Raw genomic sequence first — 17,852 nt, forward strand, 5'->3', positions numbered from 1 at the left:
AGTTTCAACTTCAAAGTAAACACTGATGAATGGACAGCAAACATAGGCTGTAGTTAAGCTTTTTAGGGATCCCCATCACAGGATGAATCTTGAGAATGTAAGGTCTCCAAAAATTTCCAAAAAGAAAAGGTTTTGTCTTCAGGGGTGTGCATGAGAGACTTTTCCTATAAGATGGAAAGACAGGCAGGTAAATTAAAGGAACAAAGAGATCCAGGAGAGAAAGGGAGAAGGATTGGAGGGATAGAGGGGACGATATGGTCAGACGGGTAGGAATGACCAAACAAAAAGGCTAATCCAGCAAATGAAAAACCCCTCCACCTTGTAAAAAAAATATTTTTGTGAGGTTGAGGACTTTAGGAGGGGAAGGTGGGGAGCGGTCACCCATGCTTCAGATCTAAAGATAGGACTGTCATCGTCAGACTCTGGAAGGCCTTTGATAGAGAGAAGGTTTATTCAAAGAGTTCCAGGTTTAAACTGCCACTGGCAGAATACCTGATATGTTACATTTTTTGCTTTAATAATGTGTCCTTGGAAAAATTATTCCTGGTTGTCAATATTTAAAATAACAAGTTAGCATGAGCAGTGATTTGCACACCAAGGGTGGTCATCAACTCAAATACAAGTGCATCTAACAGAAATCAAATAAGCCTAAAATCAAAGTTACAATTACTAATATTCAGGAACAGTTCAATTACTTGCACTAACAACATAGTAATACAAAGCTAAAGCAAAGGAAGTCACAAATGCAGACTCCATGGTGTATGCCTACCTGAACCGTAGTCACTGTTCTGGCAGGCTACCACCTGGTACTCTACCCTGCACCTCAGAGACTGCTGCCTTATGACGATAGTCATTGAACACTTTGATTTTTTTTATTCCCCTTTATTTAACTCAGCAAGTCAGTTAAGAACAAATTCTTATTTTCAACGACGGCCTAGGAACAGTGGGTCAAACTGCCTTGTTCAGGGGCAGAACAATAGCTTTTCACCTTGTCAGCTCCAGGATTCGATCTTGCAAACTTTCGGTTACTAGTCCAATGCTCTAACCGGTAGGCTACCCTGCCACTGTTTACATACTGCTTCACACACTCAACATGTACAGTATATACTGTATTATAGTCATGGCTCATCCTATAAAATATATATTTAAAAGTTTGTAGATTGTGTGTACTTTTTTTATTGCTAGGTATTACTGCACTGTTGGAGCTAGAAACACAAGCATTTCAATGCACCTGTGATAACATCTGCAAATCAGTGTGAGCAGCCAATAAACTTCTATATAACATGATATTTAAGTTCAGTTTTAGGAAAGAGGCACACAATGTTGTCTAATGGACAGACAGAATATACACTACTGCTACTGTGTTTATCATATATCCTGATGCTTAGTCACCTTACCCCTATACATATCTACCTCCATCACCAGTATGCTTGCACATTGTAAATATTGTATTGGAACTGACCCTGTATATAGCTTCTTACTTTCCCGAATGCTTCTTATTTCTCGTGTGTTTTTGTTCTACCGTATGTAATTTTTTTGTGCTACATTCATATCGATAACTGTATTGTTGGGTTTGGAGCTGGCAAAAAAGGCATTTCAGTGTACGAGACAAAAATTCAAGTGTAGGCTTTTCAAGTTACGAAGAATGTCTAATTCATGTGAAATGAACTAGGAACTGAGACCGGAGTGTGGCTAAATGTAAGTTCTCAGCCACTGAAGTCAGGTGGTCCGCTGTACAAAGGCGGATATGTCACAACAACGTGAAGAAATGGCCTTGTTGTTCCACAGGAAGAGCTCATGTTTGGCCAGGCAGGCAGACAAAGGAAGTTGCAGCAGGGAATCAGATTTTTGTACGCCGGAAATTCAAGTGACTTTTGGTGAACTGGACTCGAATACAGTACAACCAGATCATAATAAAAGAGTCTAAATAAATTTGTTATTATTGTTCAAATACACTAAGTAAACCGGAAAAGGCTTTGTGTGTGCCGCTTACCAAGCTGCCTAGATTTATCCCAGAGAAGAGCTCTGGGATAAATCTAGGCAGCTTGGTAAGCGGCACACACAAAGCCTTTTCCGGTCTAATATAGTCACAAGATGGCGCCGGAAGAAATGGCAGCCATTTTACAGGCGCCAAACCAATTGTGCTATTGTGTTTTTTCTCATGTTATTTGTTACTTACTTTGTAAATAATTAATAATTTCTACCACCGTATCTTACGGCACAAAAAATGAGCTTCTGGATATCAGGACAGCGATCACTCACCTCGGATTAGACAAAGATTTTTCCTTGAACAAGCAGGACGCACAGGATGTACTTCAGACACCCGACAAGGCCAAAATCCCAGACATTGGCAAGAAAAAGAGACGCAGGTATAGAGGACACAGGGCGGGGTGCCTTGTAAGGATACGCCAACGGCGAGTGGGAAATCTGCCCTCACTATCAGTATTACTTGCCAACGTACAATCATTGGACAATAAATTAGACTAAGTACAATCAAGAAAATACTACCAACGGGACATCAAAAACTGTAATATCTTATGTTTCACCGAATCATGGTTGAATGACGACATGGATAACAATCAGCTGGTGGGATATACGCTGCACCGGCTAGATAGAAGAGCACACTCCAGGTTAAGACGAGGGGGGCAGTCTGTATATTTGTAAACAGCTGGTGCACGAAATCTAAGGAAGTCTCTAGATTTTGCTTGCCTGAAGTAGAGTATCTCATGATAAGCTGTAGACAACTCTCTTGGCAAATAGTGTGTTCATCTATCTTTTTCGTGGCTGTTTATTTACCACCACAGACGGATGCTGGCACTAAGACCGCACTGAGTCAGCTGTATAAGGAAATAAGCAAACAGGAAACCACTCACCCAGAGGTGGAGCTCCTAGTGGCCGGCGACTTTAATGCAGGGAAATTTAAATCAGTTTTACGGAAATTCTATCAGCATGTTAAATGCGCAATCAGAGGGGGAAAAAAAAATCTAGATCACCTTCACTCCACACACAGAGACACGTACAAAGCTTTCTCCCCTCCATTTGGCAAATCTGACCATAATTCTAACCTCCTCATTCCTGATTACAAGCTAAAATGAAAGCGGTTAGCACCAGTGGCTCAGTCTATAAAAAAAATGGTCAGATGAATCAGATGCTAAACTACAGGACCGTTTCGCTAGCACAGAATGGAATATGTTCCGGGATTCTTCCGATGGCATTGAGGAGTACACCACATCGGTCTCCGGCTTCATCAATAAGTGCATCGAGAACGTCGTCCCCACAGTGACTGTACGTACATTCCCCAACCAGAAGCCATGGACTACAGGCAACATTCGCACTGAGTTCAAGCGTAGAGCTGCTGCTTTCAAGGTGCGGGACTCGGAAGCTTATAAAAAAATCACGCTATGCCCTCCAACGAACCATCAAAGAGGCAAAGCACCAATACAGGACTAAGATTAAATTGTACTACATCGGCTCAGACGCTTGTCAGATGTGGCAGGGCCTGCAAAGTATTACAAACTACAAAGGGAAGCACAGACGCGAGCTGTCCAGTGACAAGCCAAACAGACGAGCTAAACCACTTCTATGCTCACTTCGAGGCAAGCAACACTGAAGTATGCATGAGAGCATCAGCTGTTCCAGACGACTGTGTGATCACGCTCTCTGTAGCCGCCGTGAGTAAGACCTTTAAACAGGTAAACATTCACAAGGCCACAGGGCCAGATGAATTACCAGGACATGGGTTCCGGGCATGTGCTGACCAACAGACAGGGATCTTCACTGACATTTTTAACATGATCCTGACTGAGTCTGTAATACCAACATGTTTCATGCAGACCACCACACTGCCCTTTCCGACCTTGACAAAAGGAACACCTACGCGAGAATGCTATTCATTGATTACAGCTCAGCGTTCAACACCATAGTGCCCTCAAAGCTCATCACTAAGCTAAGGATCCTGGGACTAAACACCTCCCTCTGCAACTTCCTGACCAGCCGCCCCCAAGTGGTGAGGGTAGGTAGCAACAAATCTGCCACGCTGATCCTCAACACTGGAGCCCCTGAGGGGTGCGTGCTAAGTCCCCTCCTATACTCCATGTTCACCCACAACGGCATGGCCAGGCACGACTCCAACACCACCATTAAGTTTGCAGATAACAGTGGTAGGCCTGATCCAAAACAATGACAAGACAGCCTATGGGGAGGAGGTCAGAGACCTGGCCGTGTGGTGCCAGAATAACAACCTATCCCTCAAGACAAATGAGATGATTGTGAACTACAGGAAAAGGAGGACCGAGCATGCCCCCACTCTCATCGGCGGGGCTGTAGTGCAGCAGGTTGAGAGCTTCAAGTTCCTTGGTGTCCACATCTCCAACCAACTATAATGGTCCAAACACACCAAGACAGTCGTGAAGATGGCACGACAAAGCCTAGTCCCCCTCAGGACACTAAAAAGATTTGGCATGGGTTCTCAGATCCAAGAAAGGTTCTACCGCTGCAACATCGAGAGCATCACTGCCTGGCACGGCAACTGCTCGGCCTCCAACCGCAAGACACGACAGATGGTAGTGCTTATGGCCCAGTACATCACTGGGGCTAAGCTGCCTGCCATCCAGGACCTCTATACCAGGTGGTGTTAGAGGAAGGCCACCCCAGTCATAGATTGTTCTCTCTGCTATCACATGTCAAGCAGTACCGGAGCGCCAAGTGTAGGACCAAAAGGCTTCTCAACAGCTTTTACACCCAAACCACAAGACTCCTGAACAGGTGATCAAATGGCTACCCGGACTATTTGCATTGTGTCCCGCCACTCCCCATGCCAACCCTCTTATGCTGCTACACTTTGTTTATCATCTATGGATAGTCACTTTAACTATACCTACATTTACATATTATCTCAAATAGCCCAACTAACCGGTGCCCAACAAACATTGATTCTGTACCGGTACCACCTGTATATAGCCTCGCTACTGTTATTTTCCACTGACATTTTACTTATCAATTGTTTACCTAATACCTATTTTTTACTTTAAAATGTCACTGTTGGTTAGGGCCTGTAAGTAAGCGGTCCTTCTGTAGCTCAGTTGGTAGAGCATGGCGCTTGTAACGCCAGGGTAGTGGGTTCGATCCCCGGGACCACCCATACGTAGAATGTATGCACACATGACTAAGTCGCTTTGGATAAAAGCGTCTGCTAAATGGCATATATTATTATTTATATATTATTTCACTGTATTCGGCGCACGTGACAAATAAACTTTGATTTGATACACAAAATATCAACTCGACACCTGTTGTAAATACCTAACATCTATGATTAAAAACAAACCAAAAAATAGTAACATTACATACATCACTAAAAGTGCCTATTCACTGTTACTTTGAGAACAGTTACAGTAAAAGCAACTATCATGCTTGCAAGAAAATATTCCCCAGATACAGTGCCTTCGGAGACTATTCAGACCCCTAGACTTTTTCCACTTTGTTACCCTACAGCCTTAAACAAAAATTGATTAAATATATTTTTTGCAGCCATCTACACACCATAATGACAAAGCAAAAACATTTGTAGCAATTTTAGCAAATTTGCAAATTTCTGTTAAAAAACAGCTTATTTACACAAATGTTCAGACCCTTTGCTCTGAGTATCAAAATTGAGCTCAGGTGCATCCTGTTTCCAGTGATCATCCTTGAGATGTTTCTACAATTTAATTGGAGTCCAACTGTGGTAAATTTAATTGATTGGACATGATTTGGAAAGGCACATATCTGCCTATATAAGGTCCCACGGTTGCATGTCAAAGCAAAAACAAAGCAATGAGGTCGAAGGAATTGTCCGTAGAGCTCAGAGTCAGGATTATGTCGAAAGCACAGATCTGGGGAAGGGTACCAAAAAATGTCTGCAGCATTGAAGGTCCCCAAGAACATAGTGGCTCCATTATTCTTGAATGGAATAAGTTTGGTACCGCCAATACTTTTCCTAGAGCTGTCCGCCCGGCCAAACTGAGCAATCGGGGGAGAAGGGCCTTGATCAGGCAGGTGACCAAGAACCCGGTAGTCATTTTGACAGAGCTTCAGAGTTCCTCTGTGGAGATGGGAGAACTTTCCAGAAGGACAACCATCTCTGCAGCACTCCACCAATCAGCCCTTTATGGTAGAGTGTAGAGGTCGACCGACTATGATTTTTCAAAGGCAATAGTGATTATTGGAGGACCAAAAGAAAGTCGAAACCGATTAAATCAGACGATTTTTATATAAGTATAAATATATACACACACACACACACACACACCTCACTGGTTACCCCCAAAACCAATTCTTCCTTTGGCCGCCTCTACTTCCAGTTCTCTGCTGCCAATGACTGGAACGAACTACAAAAATCTCTGAAACTGGAAACACTTATCTCCCTCACTAACTTTAAGCACCAGCTGTCAGAGCAGCTCACAGATTACTGCACCTCTACAATTTAGCCCAAACAACTACCTCTTTCCCAACTGTATTTATTTATTCTGCTCCTTTGCACCTCATTATTTTTATTTCTACTTTACACATTCTTCCACTGCAAATCAACCATCCCAGTGTTTTACTTGCTATATTGTATTTACTTCGCCAGCATGGCCTTTTTTTTTTGCCTTTAACCACCCTTCTCACCTCATTTGCTCACATTGTATATAGACTTATTTTTCTACTGTATTATTGACTGTATGTTTGTTTTACTCCATGTGTAACTCTGTGTTGTTGTATGTGTCGAACTGCTTTGCTTTATCTTGGCCAGGTCGCAATTGTAAATGAGAACTTGTTCTCAACTTGCCTACCTGGTTAAATAAAGTTTAAATAAATAAATACAAATATACACACACATACATACATACATACATACGTAATAATAACAATTACAACAATACTGAATTAACAAATAACACTTATTTTAACTTAAAAATCTATTTATAGTCTCAAAAATAATGAAGCATGTTCAATTTGGTTTAAATAATGCAAAAACAAAGTGTTGGAGAAGAAAGTAAAAGTGCAATAAGTACCATGTAAAAAAGCTACCGTTTAAGTTCCTTGCTGAGAACATATGAAAGCTGGTGGTTCCTTTTAACATGAGTCGTCAATATTCCCAGTTTAGAAGTTTTAGGTTGTAGTTATTATAGGACTATTTCTCTATACCATTTGTATTTTATATACCTTTGACTATTGGATGTTCTTATAGGCACTATAGTATTGCCAGCCTAATCTCGGGAGTTGATAGCGCTGTGCTTCAAGCATTGCGAAAAGCTGCTGGCAAAACACAGGAAAGTAATATATAATAATAATATATGCCATTTAGCAGACGCTTTTATCCAAAGCGACTTACAGTCATGTGTGCATACATTCTACGTATGGGTGGTCCCGGGGATCGAACCCACTACCCTGGCGTTACAAGCGCCATGCTCTACCAACTGAGCTACAGAAGGACCAAAGTGCTGTTTGAATGAATGCTTACGAGCCGGCTGCTGCCTACCACCTCTCAGACTGCTCTATCAAATCATAGACTTAATTATACTATAATAAAACACACAGAAATACGTGCCTTAGGTCATTAATATGGTCCAATCCGGAAACTATAATTTTGAAAACAAAGCGTTTATTCTTTCAGTGAAATACGGAACCGTTCTGTATTTTATCTAACAGGTGGCATCCATAAGTCTTAATATTGCAGTTACATTGCACAACCTTCAATGTCATAATTACGTAAAATTCTGGCAAATTAATTACGGTCTTTGTGAGTAAGAAACGGTCTTCACACAGTTCGCAACCAGCCAGGCGGCCCAAACTGCTACATATACCCTGACTCCACTTGCACAGAACGCAAGAGAAGTGACACAATTTCCCTCATTAATAATGCCTGCTAAATTAAAATAAATTTAACTAAATATGCATGTTTAAAAATGTATATTGATTAAGAAAGGCATTGATGTTTATGGTTAAGTACATGGGTGCAATGACGGTGCTTTTTTTGTGAATGCGCTTCTTAAAATCATCACCCGTCAAAGTAGGCTGTGATTCGATGATAAATTAACAGGCACCGCATTGATTATTTGCAACGCAGGACAAGCTGGTCAAACTAGTAATATCATCAACCATGTGTAGTTAACTAGTGATTATGTTAAGATTGATTGTTTTCTTTACAAAATAAGTTTAATGCTAGCTAGCAGCTTACCTTGGCTCCTTGCTGCACTCGCTAAACGGGTGGTCAGCCTTTCGCAGAGTCTCCTCATGGAGTGCAATGTAATCGGTGTCCAAAAATGCAGATTACTGATTGTTATGAATACTAGAGGTTGACCGATTTAAAGTTGAGTGGACAGACAGAAGCCACACCTCAGTAAAATACATGACAGCCCGCTTGGAGTTTGCCAAATGGCACCTAAAGACTCTCAAACCATGAGAAACAAGATTCTTTGGCCTGAACGCTAAGCATCACATCTGGAGGAAACCTAGCACCATCCCTACGGTGAAGCATGGTGGTGGCAGCATCATGCTGTGAGGATGTTTTTCAGAGGTAGTAACTGGGAGACTAGTCAGGATGGAGGAAATGATGAACGGAGCAAAGTACAGAGAGATCGTTGATGAAAACTTGCTCCAGAGCGCTCAGGACCTCAGACTGGGGCGAAGGTTCACCTTCCAACAGGACAACGACCCTAAACACAGAGCCAAGACAAAGCAGGAGTGGCTTCGGGACAAGTCTCTGAATGTCCTTGAGCGGCCCGGCCAGAGCCCAGACTTTAACATCTCTGGAGAGACCTGAAAATAGCTTTTCAGCATAGCTCCCATCCAACCTGACATAGCTTGAGAGGATCTACAGAGAAGAATGGGATAAACTCCCCAAATACAGGTGTGACAACTTGTAGTGTCATACCCAAGAAGAATTGATGCTGTAATCACTGCCAAAGGTGCTTCAACAAAGTACTGAATAAACTGTCAATACTTATAGAAATGTGATATTCCAGTTTTTTTTTAAATAAATTTGCAAACATTTCTAAAAACCTGTTTTTACTTTGTCATTATTGGGTTCATTAGTGTGTAGATTGATGGCGGGGGGATTTAATACACTTTAGAATAAGGCTGTAACGTAATGAAATGTGGAAAAAGTCAAGGGGTCAGGAATACTTTCCAAAGGCACTGTATTCCCCATGTTAATTACCAGCTATTTACATTCTATTGCATTTTGTTTGCCTCTGCTGTGTTTGAAAAAAAAAAAGTGGTGAAATACCATATGAACCTGACTGTCACATGAATCCTCCACTTGCATGTGAAAACAGCTGTACTTAAGACTGGTAATTTAATGGGTAATTGCAGCAGGATCAGTTACTCACTATAATACCTCCATGCAGTTCTTCGAAGTCATTTGTGGAAAATAAGATACTAATTTCCGATGTACTTTTTTTTTTTATTTTTTTATGTAAAAAAAAAATCATTTTACGGGTGTATTCAACATCCTCTCTATAAACATGTGTCCTGTGGCTGAAAAAATTGGCTGGGTGAGTCCCTAAAGTCCAATAGGACATGTTTCGTCACATTTCGAAACATTCTCCCCCACGATAAAAATCGGGAAAGGGACTGTGGATTTGTTTCTGTTCGGTCATCAAATGTGATCTCAGACAGTTCTGGGCTTATTTTGACGAAACTTGGGTGAATGATGAGTCTTGCTAGAGAGATCCTGCATTTACAAAATAACAGATTGGCCCAAAGCAGGAGCTATAGTAACTAACTGAAATATGTTGGTCAAACGTGATCTCAATTGGCCCAAGGGGGGGGGGGGGGCCTGCATCATTCGTAGTGGACAAACTGTTTACTGTTGCCTTGTTTTATAAGTCACAATAGAATATAGGCCTACTGAAAAACTGTATACAGAGGGGAAATGGGTAACAGTGAGTGCAATCCTTTCAGCTCTTCAAATTCACCTCATGGTCCATCTTATTGCAAAACAACATTAAACGGATTAAAACAAACCTGTGCACATACACCCACAGAGCTTCATTACTGGGATATGTACAGTAGATTGGGTTTCGGAGCTTATTGGTCTTTGCCACTTAATCATTTGCATCCTTTGTTAAACGTATCTACGCCTTTTCTAATCCTAAATCTTATTCAGACACACACGTTTGTGATCATCAGAAAAACCTAGAGCAGAGATCATCAACTACACTGCATGAAGAACATATATTATATTTCACTAAAATAATCATTTCAAACGTTGCTTACATTTGTATACAATCACATATCTCTATGCGTGGGAATAACATATTTCCAAAAATAAAATCATTTGGAGCTGATTTGCTGGTGTTTTAAAAGTTTATTTTTGTTAATTGTTTTTTTTTGGTCAGAAAACATGGGGGGGTCAAATAAAAAAAATAAAAAATTGAAAATCACCCGTGGGATGCCAGTTGAGGAACCCTGACCTAGGGCGTTAGAAATACAAGGTTCCCACGCTGAGATCATTCCTTCACCGGTAAAACAATAGGTTCTAACCAGGATGACGTCTCGTCCCCACTGCACTTTCAGATTGGTATAATTTGCAACAGCTGGCCTATCTTGACTGTCTTTCATAGCGTTTGGGAAAGCCTATAAAAGAACATGACTAGAGTCCACAGGGGCCAGAGAAATACTCCTCCTGGCTTTCCCACACTGCTGTGCACCATCTCATCTCTGGGACAGACGAACCGCTTCCTGTGTGCTAGTGACCAAAGCTATAGCCATTAACCCCCTCCCAGATCACAGGAGAAGCCAAGAACAGGATTCACATACCGAGAAAGACATATATTACATTTGAATATATATATATATCCCTTTGTTTTGTTAATGTGATAAGTTATGGTGGAGAGTTTTTCATATCCTGATACTGAATGCTTTCAGATGGATGTAGGCCAACACAGGACAGAACATACAAAGAGTTGAAGCACAACTTCAGTGGCAAAAGATTTGGTCAGTACCTGTACATTGAAAGCAATCTTGTAACGGTACAGCATTAACCTATGAAGAACACAAGAATGTATGCCTTCTTTTTTAAACGTGCCACAATCAAACCAAAGTCACTATCTTGGGTCAATAAGGTACTTTATGATTGTTATGTGGACAATAGGCAGAACTATTCATATCCTGCAGGTGTTCACTACACGTCCATAAGAGTACAGCATTGTTAAAAGATTGTTCAGTTTGCTTTGTTTGTTTCACTTTACTACACTATGGTGTTGCCTCTTGGAATAATAGTTGTAACCAACCTTGGCATCCATGTGTGCACTGTTAATAGCCTAAGCAGGGCGAGTACATGCTATTTAGGAAAATGCTTCCCATTTAAGAACCTTAAGAAATGCCTTTAAAAAAAAGTACATTTGAAACAACAACCTCAAGGGGACGTCTCCCTCATTGTTCACATTCTTTATAGACACTGACATTTCAGGGGATAGATGAAAAATTCCACTCAAATTGGCACATCATAAATATTAATCTCTTTAACATTTAGGGTAAACTGGGGAACAGAATTTGTTAACATGAACACTCCTGAACTTGCAAATCAGAAATGTGAGACCAGCCTCCTTATTTCTATGGCGTCATCATCATGTATTTGAGGGCTAGGCATTCAAGAGTGGAGGACACTACTAGAAAGAATGTCGAGTTCAATTTGAACATCTGCCTATTTGCTACATAACAGATCGCAACATCTTTTCTCCTTTTTATACTGAACAAAAATATAAATTCAACAATTTAAGATTTTACTGAGTTACAGTTCATACATGGAAATCAGTCAATTGAAATATGTTTCATTAGTCCATAATCTATGGATTTCACATGACTGGGAGTAAATTTATGCATCAGTTGGTCACGGATACCTTAAAAAGGGTAGGGGGGTGGATCACAAAACCAGTCAGTGTCTGGTGTGACCATCACTTGCCTCATTCAGTGTGACACATCTCCTTCACAGGCTGTCGATTGTGGCCTGTGGAATGTGGTCCCACTCCTTTTTAATGGCTGTGCTGGATATTGGCGGGAACTGAAACACGCTGTCATACACGTCGATCCAGAGCATCACAAACATGCTCAATGGGTGACATGTCTGGTGAGTATGCAGGTTATGGAAGAACTGGGACATTTTCAGCTTCCAGAAATTGCGTATAGATCCTTGCATTATCATGCTGAAACATGAGGTGACGGCAGCAGATGACTGACATGACAATGGGCCTCAGGATCTCATCACGTCATATTTGTGCATTCATATTGCAATTGATAAAATGCAATTGTATTCCTTGTCTGTAATTTATGTTGGCCCATACTATAATCCCATGGGGCATTCTGTTCATAACTTTAACATCAGCAAAAGGCTCACCCACACGCCATACACGTGGTCCGCAGTTGTGAGGCCGGTTGGACATACTGCCAAATTCTTTAAAACAACAGCGGCCTATGGTAGAGAAATTAACATTAAATTATCTGGCAACAGCTCGTGGACATTCAGTCAGCATGCTAATTGCACGCTGCCTCAAAACTTTCGACATCTGTAGCATTGTTTTGTGTAGCCTTGTGCTGTGTGACAAACTGCACATTTTAGAGTGGCAATATACTGACCCAAGCACAAAGTACACCTGGGTCATGATCATGCTTTTTAATCAGTTTCTTGATATGCCACACCTGTCAGGTGGGATGGATTATCTTGGCAAAGGAGAAAAGCTCATTAACAGGGATGTAAACAAATTAGTTCACAATATTTGAGAGAAATAAGTTTTTTGTTCATATGGAAAATTTCAGTGATCTTTTATTTTAGCTAATGAAACATGGGAGTAAAACTTTACATGTTGCGCTTATATTTTTGTTCAGTGTACCTTCTGCTCTCTTACTTCTTTCCTAATTCTACCTCTACCCGCTACCAGCTCCACATCTTCAAGCTCTAGTTAAATGTCTGGTGTGTTATCAAGTCGGGACATGCCTTCTTCCTGCCCAGACTAGCCCTTCAAAGGCATATAGACATGCAAGTCATCAAAGCCTTGAATAGATAAAAACAAAAGCTTAAATCTTAACAAAAATCTGGTAATTTAACCTGTGCTTTTATCTTAAGTGATTTACCATTAACACACATACAGTGGGCAAAAAAAGTATTTAGTCAGCCACCAATTGTGCAAGTTCTCCCACTTAAAAAGATGAGGCCTGTAATTGTCATATGTACACTTCAACTATGACAGACAAAATTAGAAAAAAAAACCAGAAAAATTACATTGTAGGATTTAATTAATTTATTTGCAAATTATGGTAAAAAAAATAAGTATTTGGTCAATAACAAAAGTTTCTCAATACTTTGTTAGGTTTTCACTCAAAATCTCACGATACATGGCCCCATTCATTCTTTCCTTTACACGGGTCAGTCGTCCTGGTCCCTTTGCAGAAAAACAGCCCCAAAGCATGATGTTTCCACCCCCATACTTCACAGTATGTATGGTGTTCTTTGGATGCAACTCAGCATTCTTTGTCCTCCAAACACGACAAGTTGAGTTTTTACCAAAAGGTTCTATTTTGGTTTCATCTGACCATATGACATTCTCCCAATCTTCTTCTGGATCATCCAAATGCTCTCTAGCAAACTTCAGACGGGCCTGGACATGTACTGGCTTAAGCAGGGGGACACGTCTGGCACTGCAGGATTTGAGTCCCTGGCGGCGTAGTGTGTTACAGATGGTAGGCTTTGTTACTTTGGTCCCAGCTCTCTGTAGGTCATTCACTAGGTCCCCCCGTGTGGTTCTGGGATTTTTGCTCACTGTTCTTGTGATCATTTTGACCCCACGGTGTGAGATCTTACCTGGAGCCCCAGATCGAGGGAGATTATTAGTGGTCTTGTATGTCTTCCATTTCCTAATAATTGCTCCCACAGTTGATTTCTTCAAACCAAGCTGCTTACCTATTGCAGATTCAGTCTTCCCAGCCTGGTGCAGGTCTACAATTTTATTTCTGGTGTCCTTTGACAGCTCTTTGGTCTTGGCCATTGTGGAGTTTGGAGTATGACTGTTTGAGGTTGTGGACAGGTGTCTTTTATACTGATAACAAGTTCAAACAGGTGCCATTAATACAGGTAACGAGTGGAGGACAGAGGAGCCGCTTAAAGAAGAAGTTACAGGTCTGTGAGAGCCAGAAATCTTGCTTGTTTGTAGGTGACCAAATACTTATTTTCCACCATTTTCTGGATTTTTTTTTCTAATTTTGTCTGTCATAGTTTTAGTGTACCTATGATGAAAATTACAGGCCTCTCATGTTTTTAAGTGCGAGAACTTGCACAATTGGTGGCTGACAAAATACTTTTTTGCCCCACTGTACATTCAGCCTATGTGGAAATTAAACCACAAACTGCTTGAAGTTGCTGGTATTGTGGTTGAACCAATTGAGCCACCTGGACCAATTATTCTCTGGAGAATAAGATCAAACGCATGCCTACACAAGCATAATTGTGAATTAAAATATTTTTGGACTTCAAGTCAACTAGCTACAACCAAACTTGGAGTGAAGTCAATGTTTCCTTCAAACAAAGGTTGGCAAACAAAATGTAAACAGAGGGCTGCCTAACTCAAAAAGAGGAAGACAGGCGAGCCACCTCTGCCATTGTGGCTTTGAGTGGCTGACAAGCAGAATAGATGCAAGAGCATTCTTTCCCATTCACTCAGAATCACCTCCTCCACAATATGGTTTTGCTTGGTTGGCAGAAATTCAGTGATTTGCGTAATGTGAACAATCTAATCAGTGAACTCATGACTATAGAGTGATAATGGGAAACAAGCAGAGGTCACTTCATGCCAAGAGTGCCAGCCTTGAGGGCTCTTGTGAGGTAATGTATTAATAGGACTAAGTCAAAAATAAAATTATATTAAAAGCTCAATGTTGCCAACAAATCAATGCAGGAAATATGTTGAGAGAATATGATTGTACAGAAATTTCTCACTTTTCCCCCCACATACTGCTTCACGTTTATTAATATCAACAACTTAACACGCTTGAAAGGCATGTTAGATAACAGTAGTGTCCTTGCCATTTCTAGCAAGCATACTAATACCATATCAGTAAGACAGTATCAACAATCCTAAATGTTAGGGCTCATTGAACCAGGAGTTTAGGTAATACCAATAGGTAATAGGAATTGTAATCTTGAGTGCTTCTTCACAAAGGGAACAGTGACATTTTACAGAGCTTAATCTAATCTCCCTCTTTGTACATCAAATAGATACTACTATCACACGGAACAGAGCAAAACAAATGTGTTTAAAACTAATTCAAATACTACATTTAATGGTTGGGACATAAAAGTCTAAAAACACCAGCAAATCAACTCCAAGGGATTAGAATTTTGAAAATCTGTTTCAAAGTATCCCCACATAAGAGAGAGACGTGTGATTGTATACAAACAGAAGCAATGTTTGAAATTATGTTTTAGTTTAATATTATATCTGTTTAAGATTCATGTGGACAATTTTCACTCTAAAAATTATTCGTAATTGACCATCCACAAAAGAAATTGCGGCCGAATCTAGTTGTTAATCTCTGGCCTTGTGGTGTATTTATACTGAAGTGTATTGTGCTTGGACTGTGGAACGTGTCGTCCGACAAAACGATACGTTGTTTCAAAACTCTTTTTTTTCTTAAAGTTAAGAATAATTATAATTAACTAGACAAAGTGCAGTTTACACCAACTTTGTGTCCACTTATAGAATAGGCGACTACAGCCTCCACCAGTTGATCAAAGTTTGCTACCTTCGGTTAGAAAGACGCTACAACGAGACCTATGACTAAACCGCTCTGGAATGTCTGTAACTATTTAAAAACAGTAGTGTTGAGTTTACAGACAAAAACATTACTCATAAATATCTTATGTAAAGTTTATCTTCTGAAAAAATCTCTGGAAAACCCTTCGAAATATTCCCTTTCCAATCATAAACCCGAATCAGTTTTTTTTTCTCTCTCAGTACATTGGCTTGAAACGATAAATGGGTCTTCTCCACAACATGATGTGACCCCCACTCAATAAACTTATGTCTGGCTTCATCGTGCATTCACCTGGCATGCATTACAAAATCCCTACAATACTCATACACAGATAGAGCTAGAGAAACACCCCATCTTCTAAGGCTAGAACTTTTAGCTGTGAAACTAACTTTTGGCGCGGCAGTTTGCGTAAATCACGTTGTACAAAAGCAGAACTAATTATCCGAAATATATTCCTCTGTCTAAATGTAAGGCACCGAGAGTATGATCACTATTTAAAAAAAATTCTGAACGTACAAAAGGACAGGCAAATATCTATTTTATGAATAAATGAGTAACTTTCATAACTGTCTCATGCCTACCACAAAAAAAACTAAGTAGTCAGAGTGATTGCCTGGCGTTATTTGACACATTGTTACAAATCTCAGCTCGTCAGCTAGGATTTGTTTTCAAATTGCAACTTCGTAACATAATAGAGTTTATGTTCGTGGTTTATGATTGACAGTGACTTGTTTCGAAATCAATCTCTTCTCAGACTTAAATCCCCACCACCTAATCGGTATGCAGATGAGATGGTGAATTGTGCTGTTATGGTAGCTAAAAAACATGATGCATTTTTTCATGTGTTTTAAACTTAATCAAACAACACTTACCAAGATGAAGAGTTAGATTGATTGAGTTTGGATACTGGATGCCCGCTAACATAGTCTGACTTTGCCACCAGGTGGTGTCCTGTTGATTGTTGTAATCGGTGAGGTACACAGCACTGTGATGTTGTCTCCGATCCCTGGCATCGCAGATGTGGCACGACTTGGTGACCCCCGTAACGCCGGTTTGTACACAGTATTCTTCTGGGGGAGAGCCACAAGTATTGGTAGCTACCACAGTGACATTGAAAGCAGCGTTGACAAACTCTGGCATGCATCGCTGAGGCCGACTCGAATCATCAGTGCATTCATCCATAGCACTGTGGCTACATATAGCCAAACAGGTCAATGAAAACACAACTTGAATAAACCAACGCATTCTCAGCCCGTGTAAAGCAAAAGTTCAAAACTTTAGCTACAGCTACACGAATCCCTCTATACCTTCGAACTTTTATATTTATAAAACAAGTAAAACCATGCGTTAAACTCTTTCAATATCTTGTCTTTTACAAATGAGTTTTTTTTTCGAATTCTCCTCCTTGCACTCGCGCACCCTTCTTTCTGTTTCCCAGACTCCCACGGTTTCAGTGCTTTGTGTCCACCGCCATAGAGAAACTTCAGAAGGGGGAAAAAAACTATATCCGACTACACCCTAGCAGCTACTGCGCAAGTCACGAAAAAAAAAGTCTTACATTGACTTCCGTATGGAGGATGCTTTGATGAGGTACGAATGGATGCGGCCCAGAGGATGGACAGAAGTGGGCGTAACACCATACAATTAATATAGACACCCCTCTATTTTAGTTTTGCACCCTTGACTGTGGTAATAGTCTGCCAGAAACGCAAAGCCGAACAGGAAGAGTAAACATGTCAATATAACACAATAGACAAACGAAACGTTTTTCAATGCCTTGAAGTGGGTAAGAGTATTTCTTTGTTGCGACTAAAATGTCAACCAGTGGCGAAATCCCCTAACAATGATCTCAAACTGTGTTAATAATACAAAATTAAATTAAACACAGACGACCCTTTGCTAATCAGGAAACTGTTGGGTATGTTGTGGTGGACTGTCATTACAATTGCTTTACAGAACCTGGTAAATTATAATTATTAAAATTGTAATTATTATGCCTCAACTTTGAATTCTTAAAAGTCTAAGCCATGCTGGGGGGGATTTAGCTATTTGATTTCAAATTTTAGTTACAAAAAAATAAC

The 17,852-nt window shown here is 40.4% G+C and overlaps 1 protein-coding gene across 1 annotated transcript in view; it reads right to left on the reverse strand.

Annotated features, from left to right (window-relative positions):
• LOC124009311 (laminin subunit gamma-1-like) overlaps positions 1-17,265 on the reverse strand; it is a 73,340-nt gene extending 56,075 nt beyond the window's left edge. The window contains exon 1 of the mRNA XM_046320977.1: positions 16,644-17,265. Coding sequence (XP_046176933.1) covers positions 16,644-17,016 — 373 coding nt within the window. The 5' untranslated portion in view covers positions 17,017-17,265. The remainder of the gene's footprint in view (positions 1-16,643) is intronic.
• Positions 17,266-17,852: the final 587 nt, after the last annotated feature.

Source organism: Oncorhynchus gorbuscha, linkage group LG22 (genome assembly GCF_021184085.1).
Source record: "Oncorhynchus gorbuscha isolate QuinsamMale2020 ecotype Even-year linkage group LG22, OgorEven_v1.0, whole genome shotgun sequence".
Taxonomy (NCBI): Eukaryota; Metazoa; Chordata; class Actinopteri; order Salmoniformes; family Salmonidae; genus Oncorhynchus; species Oncorhynchus gorbuscha.